Source organism: Drosophila arizonae, chromosome 6 (assembly GCF_054131065.1).
Source record: "Drosophila arizonae isolate 15081-1271.41 chromosome 6, UAZ_ARI_1.0, whole genome shotgun sequence".
Taxonomy (NCBI): Eukaryota; Metazoa; Arthropoda; class Insecta; order Diptera; family Drosophilidae; genus Drosophila; species Drosophila arizonae.
In genome coordinates, this window is record NC_142926.1 from 908,938 (window position 1) to 918,337 (window position 9,400).

A 9,400-nucleotide genomic window follows, 5' to 3' on the forward strand; every position below is an offset into this window, starting at 1 on the left:
TAACTATACGATGAAAGCTGATATTGTCTATTAAGATCACGTTGAGATAATCCAGCAGTCGACAATGACCGACTAACAGATACTCTGAACAGCGTTCCATTGTGATGAACCATCGCGAAATGAATTAAACTCTTCTGTCTCACGCTTGCCTCCATGCGAACGGACGGACGGAGAGACGAACCGACGGGCGAACTGACGAGAATGTTGCCAACTCCAATTAATTAAGTAGCGTACACGGATCTACATGGTTTGAGAGACATCAGTCCATCACTGGACTGAAGTTCAATAGGGTTTCTTATTATTCACATCTTTCCCATTGGCAATGAGCTCAGGCGAAAGAAATACGCGTTAAATAGGAGTAGAATTCGATCCATTCCCATGTTGATTTCTTTCGAAGAGGAAGGAAACCGGATTTGGGATCTTGCGGCTTTTTAACTTGAGCAAACGCGGCAAAGAGTCAAGAGTAATGTGGAATAAGTGAAGACTGAGGAGTGGAGAGGAAAGATGGAAGAGGGAGAGGGAAGAGGGAAGAGGGAAGGGGGAAAGTTTTTTGCACTCGTGCGGTTATTAGCTTAGCCTTATTGCCAACAGTAGAATGTATTTATTTGTTCTGTGTTCTCCTTATTCTTGCACTCGTTTCCGCTCCTCTGCCGAAGCACGAAGTCCAAAATTGTAATGCATACTCATGGAGCTGAGAGTAGGCCTCTGGTCTCTGGCCAGAGCTCTGGCGAAGGTTGCTTGATAGCCATGTGAAGGCTAACAAAAATATTGCCCGCAACCCACAACCGGCGGATGCACAGATACAGATACAGATTCAGATACATAGATTCAGATACATATACCTGTAGAGCTACAGGTGTATATTCACTTATCCAATACCAACGCAGAGGATTACAGAGAAAAGTGCATTTCGATTCGGAATTAAAACCTGACAATCCCAGCGATCTAGAGTTGAAATTGAAACTAAAAACGCCTTTGTGGTCGAGCTCTGCGTTTTTTTCAATTAAACACGTAAGTTACCTGAGACATTTTGCGCCTAACCACAAATGCGATTAGCCCATTCCCTCACCTCACTTCACCACACTTCAACTCAGCTCAGCTCAGCTGCGTCAATCAGATGCGGACGCCAGGGAAGCTTTCCAATGTCCAGTTAGTTTTGATTATTTGTCACGAGAGATAATCGATAGCCTACTTAAATGTGCCTGGGAATCTTGTCGACATTTACATACCGGCTGCACTTGAATCTGTCCGTCAGTCAATGAGTATTAGGTGACAAGCTCACCTGCGAACCTAATACACCCTTACTTACCATCGCCTGAAATGCTGCCTTGCGAGCTGTGCGAATCTTCTGAAATGCAAAGAGGAAGAATAAGAGATGAATCACAGATATATTATTATGTGTATTTTTATTACATATATATATTACTATATATAAAATACGTTGCTCAAATCCAAATTGTGAATGATTCTTTAAAATATAATATTAATATTAAAATGTTTAAAAAACAAGTAAGAACGTTGCAGTCGGGCATTACCGACTGCCGAATACTTACTTATTCACATCTCATCAGCAATTTAGCAGCTAAATTTAGCTTTAATATTGTAGAAAAGTATGTGTTTTAAATTTCAAATTTCTCTAGCTTCAATAGCGCCGAAATAAACTGATTTCATACGGACAGACGGACAGTCGGACAGACGGACGGACAGCAAGACGGACATTGCACAAAACCACAAATTGAAATAGCTATTGCTCGAAGGGTTCAGGGGATCTCGTAGTCGAGCAGTCTCGACTAGAGCTTTCTTACATGTTTTACCAGTTCCTAGAACAAGCTATAAGTAACGTAACTGCTAAACTAGATACTACCCTGAACCAAACTAATAAAATGCACATTTAGTATGGATAAGATTTCAATTTCGGTGTATTTAAAAGTATAAATGAAATGGGAAACTCATTTAATTGAATATATAAATATTTTTAAACAATTAAAAAATTAACATCCGTTGCGGGCTCTGGGTTTGAACCCGCGACTCTTATATCTTCTGAAATCGACGCGTTCAAACATACGGACAGACGGACAGGGCCAAATCAACTCGGCTCGTCGCCCTGATCAAGAATATATATAATTTGTGGGGTCTGCCACGCCTCCTTCTGCCTGTTACATACATTTCAAGAAAACCATTGTACCCTGATTTCCCATTTTCAAAGGGTTCAGGGTATAAAAATATGACAATTACAGGTTATTTTTCAGTGTTCTAGTTTTAAAACTGTAAAGATACAGTTTTACCCAATTTGCCACGCCCACGCATTGGTCGCAGATATATATATCTGATTTCTGACATGTTGGCGGATCGGGAAAGCACGATAAATAGAGGGTATTACGAGAATATGTTCTAGCTACGTGTAAATATAATTCACCTTTAGGCAGTATAGTTATTACCTGCATTATTTTGAGCATCATTCATGGCTGATATCCATTCGACATTTCCCTGTGAGTGAGCCAGAAAACTGCTTGCAGATAGAGTCGGGGGAGATTCCTGTACGGCGGCTGGCGTGGACAGTCCTCTCACCAAGCCATTCGAGTATTCGTCATACTTTTGCACTGCAATCGCATAGTGATACATTGGGATGGGTAAAATCAGATAGGTCTATTCTCGGCGGGTGGACGTGCCGGACTAAGAGATACCCTGACACTCTGGCTCTGCTACTTAGACTTTTGATAACTCGATAACGATTTCAGTCGGAAACTGTCGTCTATCGTGGTCGACAATATCGACTTGTTAGGGAAAGAGGAGGTTTTCTGCTAGGTCTGAGGTTATCTTGCATTTAGAGATAATTTCAATTCTGAGTTGCGTCCAGACTTCCAGTCGTCCAGTCTTCTAGTCAATCCACAGCGCATTCCAGTTGCAATTTTATTGCGCAATCCGTGACTAAACTTTTTTTGTTTTGTTTTATTGCTTTCTTTTTTGGTTTTTATACCCTGAACCCATTGAAAATGGAAAATCAGGGTATAATGGTTTTGTTTGTTTTTTTTTTTGTTTTTTTTTTTTTTTTTTATTTAATTCGTAAATGAAAACTCAGCAGGAGAACAATGTCTTTTCGGGTGCATGTGCTCTACTCTTTTCGACCAGAACACTTGCCTTTCGGACGAGTGACTCTTCCTCCCAGTACCCCTGTCCTAGTTGCAGGCTTAGGCTATTGTTCTTGAGCAATATTTGTGCTCGAATTCCTTCAGTGCCCCTATACGTTCCTCCTCCTTTCGGCTGAGGCTCCTAAATAGACCCCAATGTTAGCTTTTTTGTATACACTCGCTCATCTCAAAGCGGGTATATACGGATTACCTGCCTGGGCACTTGGGACTCGGATCACAAGGGACTGGCGGACGGCTTTTATTTGTTTGAGACTTTGAGTAAATAGAAGTCTGTCTCAGCGTGGATCTGGGCCCAAACAGTCGATAGTACCCGACATGAGCTTCCCTTACCTTTGCCGTGGAGTCTTTTCGAAACTTTGATATGTAAATGTAATCTTTTGTTTGGCTGGAATCGAATCGATTAGTATAATCACACACTCCTAGAGAGAGATTGAGTGATAGAAAGAGGGAGAGAGAGAGAAGCACATTGACCTATTGCAATCCATTGCCAATAATGTTGCTGTTGTTGATTCTCATAAAATGATTCATTTTGAAATCAGTTTAAATTTCATTAAAGAATTTATTTCAGTTCTGCTCTCTGATCTACAAATTTCCTCCTTTCTTTCTCTTTTCTCAGACCCTAATCATTTATCTTCCCTTCTCTCTCATTCGTGTCACATTTCGTAAATATGCGTAAGTATGTGTGGGTGTGTGCATGGGGTACTACGTGTGCTTTTGTGTGTGTGTGCGTAATGTGTGTTGCTTGACAGGGTATGTGCTAGCCGAGCTTGCCTCCAGCCGCACTCTCCCCAATTCGCACCCTCCGCTTACCCCGCCTCAACTTACCCTTGGACTTGTCATCCAATTGCGCTGAGGTATATATTTGCTGATGCTGATTCTGATTCTGATTCTGATGTACTGTGCTGTGCTGCTCGCCAGGCGCAGAGCTTTGGAGTGAGTGCAAAGTTGATGACGCGCTGCTCATCTGCTGTGGTAGATGATGTTGCTGTTGATGCTGCTGCTGTTGATGCTGCTGCTGCTGCTGCTGCTGTTGCAGCTGCTGCTCTTGCTGTTGCTGCTGCTGCTGCTGCTGTTGCTGTTGCTGTTGCTGCTGTTGTTGGCTGCTGCACAGCGACAGGGGCTGAGCTTGTGATTGGGATTGGATAATATGGTGTTGGTGCGTATGCTGATGCTGAGGCTGCGTCTGATGCTGATGTGGATGCAGATGTGGATGCAGATGCGGATGCGGATGCGGATGCGGATGCGAAAGCTGATGTACTTGGATCGGCGAAAGTGCCGCTAGCCCATGGCTAAGATGTGGCGACGTCTGCATTTCCATTATACGCATGTCATTAATACCTGAAAGAGCGAACGAAGAAACGTTTTGGCATCAGTAACTCAGCTTCTTGAGCTTTGTCTCTTCTTGATCTGCGGATCGGCTCATCTGCTTTTCACTTTCTATCCTATATCCTATTTCCCGCACGTGCACAATCCATCTCTGGGATTGATTCGCACAGGCCTAGCCGAAAAACAGCTGAATGAACACCACTGGCTTCTGCTATGCTGGCACCTGTGGAGTGTTGCATATCTCAGGATCTCCTAAATGCTGCGCTTCGGCCAAAGGCTAGACCAGCTTGTAGATATATGGGCTCTCAGAGACCGCTGTTCTATATATACATACACATAGATTTATATATTTTTATATATACATCTATATTTTCATAATTATAGATAACTAGACAAAACTGTGCTCTACTTAGAGCTCCGGTCGTCCAGGCAGCTGATGATGGAGATGCTTAGAACAGTTCAATGACCATGATCAGCAGCCACAAACAAAAAACGAGCTGCTATAAGGCAACGGACAAGCAGACAGACCGGCGGGGACGGCGAGCAGAACAAGATTGTAGTAGGCAGCGAAAGAATGGCAAAACGAGAAAGAATGTTTAAGTCTGGCGCTTCCGAGTACTCTGGGTGGGGTGCACGGCTGGCTGATACCTTAAGCTGCGGCTGACTTCAGCCCAGATCTATTGGAAAGCCCCATCTAAGATTGCCAAAAATGTATAGCTGGGCGTAGATACCTTATTTTTAGTCAGAACGAGGTGACTACAAAATTTGGATGCTTACGCTCCAAAAATGTTAAAATTACAGGGTATTTTTCGATATTCCACGCCCCTAAAGAGGCATAACAATAAAGGAGGTTACTAGTAAATCAACTATCCACGCCTGAAGCTTCTAGGTATTATACTTAAGGAGATATACAACATATATCCGTTGAAGCTTTTTGCTCTTGGGTGGTCAGCCCGAGTAAATATACCAAAATTGAGAAGAAAGAACCATTACATTAGCCTACGTGCGAAATTTCAGCATTCTAGCTTTATTCAATTTGCCACGCCTCTAATGGGCGTAGATATATCCGCTATAGCTAGAAATCTTGGGTGCTCGATGCGGATCTACATTCCAAATTTCACCTTTCTAACTCTTCAATATATATGATTTTTAGTATATCGGAAAATGCATTTTCAGATTTGCCACGCCCCTACTGGGTGGATCGGGAATATACAATAAATCGGGATATACACGAGTATGTGTTCCAAATTTGCGGACAGACGGACAGTCGGACATTTCTCAAAACCAATATACTAATTCATTTCGTGAATGAGTATAACAAGTAAGAAAGCTCTAGTCGAGACTGCTCGACTACGAAATCCCCTGAATCGATGAATTGATATTTCAATAACTCTTCGCGTTTTTCTACTTACACAAGAACCACACACACACAGACACACATGCATAGGCATGCACGCATAGATCGTGATCATAACATTGAGATGAGTGCATGTGCCAAAGCACAAGTCTCTAGTATTTTCTCTAGTAATACGCCTCTTACAAGAATAATGGTGAAGGGTGGATAAAATACATATACATAAGTCTACATTTAAAGTTTAAAGACTCTAGCTCTAACACTTTAAGTCTTTAGCTCTTATATCTTCTGAGATTGACGCGTTCATACATACTGACTTCCCATTTTCAAAGGGTTCAGGGTATAAAAATAAATCTGATGTAGGCCACAATAACACTTGCCTTGATTTGTTTTACGTGGCGTGTACCCTATTGGCGGTTTACTACCACGTGTATCTTATTTCCTACAAAGTAGGGAATATACAGCCAGTTTGGATTGCGCCCCAAGCTAGCGCCCCCAAGGTTCCATCCGAAGATTCCCCCCTGAGGATTCCAAACAAATGTACATGGTTAGGATGTACATCCCGCCTTGGTAAGATGCGAAGCACCTAGCCAACTTCATCTGTTCAACGGGAACAGCACCGTGCTGGGATCCATATATAAAATACATGCTGCACATAGCCGGTAGGCCACAATAACATCGAAGTGTGTCAATTGAACGATGCTAATATACCGCTTGAATCGAATAAGAACATCAACACGCGGCAATCAGTAGCGCGGGCCGAGCGTACGTTTCAGTGGTAGCCAAGAGCAGTTATTGCTTATAGTTAACATATAAGAAAGTAAAAACGAGGCAAGCGACGAGGATGCTCCAGCATCATTTAATGAGATTGATCGTAATGAGAATATGATGATTGCCGCTAAGCTAAGCAGAAATCACAACAACCTAATTTAGCTAGCCGCCGGATCTATATCTATATCTATATCTATATCTATATCTATATCTATATCTATATCTATATCTATATCTATATCTATATCTATATCTATATCTATATCTATATCTATATCTATATCTATATCTATATCTATATCTATATCTATATCTATATCTATATCTATATCTATATCTATATCTATATCTATATCTATATCTATATCTATATCTATATCTATATCTATATCTATATCTATATCTATATCTATATCTATATCTATATCTATATCTATATATATCTCTCTCTCTCTCTCTGTCTACCTCACTGTGTGAGATGCAACAATGTAAATAAATGTAATAAAAATTGTCGCGCTCATTTCAGAGCAGCCGTTCTCCTATATTTCCCGCCTTGTTCTTTGGTACGAGCACGAGCTATGCAAGTGCCTTCGGTATAAGCGCGCGCTGTCGCGGGTTTTATGCACAGCTCACCTGTTGTTTGTTAATTGACCTTTTTAGGACTCGTCCTCTTCTAGAGCCAAGTGCATGTGCATGTTACATTCCTCTTTAGTGTTTGGTGTCCGGTGATTAAGGTTCGTCGGTCGGGGCTCGGGGCTCGGGGCTCGGGGCTCCGTATCAGTCTGTCTATGTAGTTAAATATATTTCTATCGCCTTCCCATATACTGAATGGTCGGAAACATCTGTTGACCATGAGCTAAAAAATAGTGTTACCCTGCATAATTTAATATCCATCTGCCAACTTCTTCATCATCCTCTATTTCTTTGTTTTCCGAATTTGTTTCTTTTAACTCAATTCTTGGTTGAACTTCAAGCCGAGATATCTATGTGTGTATAAAACTAGTTGAAGAATTTAACCATGAACCATACAGAACACGCTCTGCCGGCTCTGCCAGCTCTGCCTAAAGGTGGCGGGAAAATATAAAAACAAAAAATACAACACAAACTAAACAAAAAACAAAGCTAACAAGCTCCCAGCTCAAGACTTTTTACATAGTTCAAGTACAAATGAAGGACTGCTTCTTCCGAAAGAAACTGCAATCCACGACTAGAAAATACCGTTCTTTATGAACTGCACATATCGAACCGCCAAATCCTTCTGTATTTACTTGAGCTTCAAGAACTAAGCTATGTACAACTCCAGATGCAATAAATAGGATAACCAGAGATGGAGCTCTATTTGATAGCACTGGAATTCGCTAAGAAGCTCACGGCTCCATCCCCCTTTTTATCTCTCTCTCGTTCTCTCATTCGCTCGGTGTGGCTGTTTTACTCAGACCCGCTTAGATCACATTTTGGCCGCGTAATACATTCAGTTGTTGAAAATAAAAGTGGGAAAATAGAAACGTTTTTTCACACGAGTCGCGCGCATAATGGCGGCGACACTGAAGATGACGACGACCTAGCGCAACACGAGGCATACACATATCCACATACATATATATATATATATATATTTATATATATATATATATATGTATATACATACATAAATAAGCTTCACTAAGAAACGGGAAAACAAGCTCAAGGTCAGTAGCGTGGGTAAATTTTACAGATAGCTCGGCGTCATGTTAATACAAAGACACCTACAGCACTTGATGAGTGTATGTATACAACAGTTGAGGTCATTAGGCAGATGAAGCAGCAGGAAGAAGTGCACAGCTTAAGAACGGTTTTACTTTTGGATACTGCGAATCACTTCAGAAATTTTCAACACTTTTAATTTCACTGCATAAGAGGAATGTATAAGTGCTGCGTGTATAGATAACAGCTAGTCGGACTTGCCGACTTGATCCACCTTCTTCAATTTTCGATATATTAAATACACTTTGTATACAAGCACTTTTGCAATCAAAATGCTTCTGACTAATTTTATGGCAATTCAACTAACATTAGCAACTGTACCTGTTTCTTTATCTGCACAGATCTAAATCGAATAGTATGTTCACATTTACACGCACATACAATATCTATTATTAAATGCAGGTCTGACCAAAATTTGTACTAAAAATGGATCTTCAAAGATTTCACTTTTTACTTTTTATTCACTAAAACAAATGAGAAGCACGCAACTCAATCACTTACTGTTCTCAATTCATTTTACTTCAACTGAAGTTGGGTTTTAATTCAAATTATTCACTGTTCGGTAGCCAATTTGACTCTTATATTCACATTCTGAACGAGAGAGTACTAGCAGTAGAAGAAGAAGAAGAAGAAGAAAAAGTGGTGTTTGTTTCACTTAATTTGCAACCAGCGGCGATCGCGCCTTCTTTCCGCCAGGTGGATCGTAGACCGCGCTTAAAGAGTTCTTAGGTGAAACTGTTTGGCTGTTGAATGTGAATGGTCGGCGGAAGCAAGTCGAAGCCGCACTCTTCACTAGCTACTCTCGACGTGAACATACATATAAACTGACTTACACACGTGTGTGTGTGCGACATGCACTAGTGTATGTGCGTGAAAACTAGCCTGTTGAGTGAGAACTGCTTCGGCGCTCTGTCCATATATACAAGTGCATATCGGTAAGCATGTATTGGTGCATAAGCATTCGTCTGTCGTGTGTGTGTGTGTGTGAGTGTGTATTCTGAGCTGCTCTCTCAAAACCAGGCTTGAGCGCAAGAGACGACGGCTCGTGGGGCTTTAC

General features: G+C 41.2%; 1 protein-coding gene across 6 annotated transcripts in view; it reads right to left on the reverse strand.

The window, feature by feature from the left end:
• LOC108617816 (uncharacterized) overlaps positions 1–9,099 on the reverse strand; it is a 33,086-nt gene extending 23,987 nt beyond the window's left edge. The window contains exons 1-5 of one of the 6 annotated variants that reach the window (XM_089472631.1): positions 8,845–9,098; positions 7,234–7,456; positions 3,975–4,487; positions 2,439–2,600; positions 1,310–1,348 (exon numbers count right to left, since the gene is read on the reverse strand). In XM_089472631.1, coding sequence (XP_089328757.1) covers positions 1,310–1,348; positions 2,439–2,600; positions 3,975–4,476 — 703 coding nt within the window. In that variant the 5' untranslated portion in view covers positions 4,477–4,487; positions 7,234–7,456; positions 8,845–9,098. Of the gene's footprint in view, positions 1–1,309; positions 1,349–2,438; positions 2,601–3,974; positions 4,488–7,233; positions 7,457–8,664 lie in introns of all 6 variants that reach the window. The other 5 variants (XM_089472630.1, XM_089472628.1, XM_089472627.1 and 2 more) reach the window with 5 other exon arrangements.
• Positions 9,100–9,400: the final 301 nt, after the last annotated feature.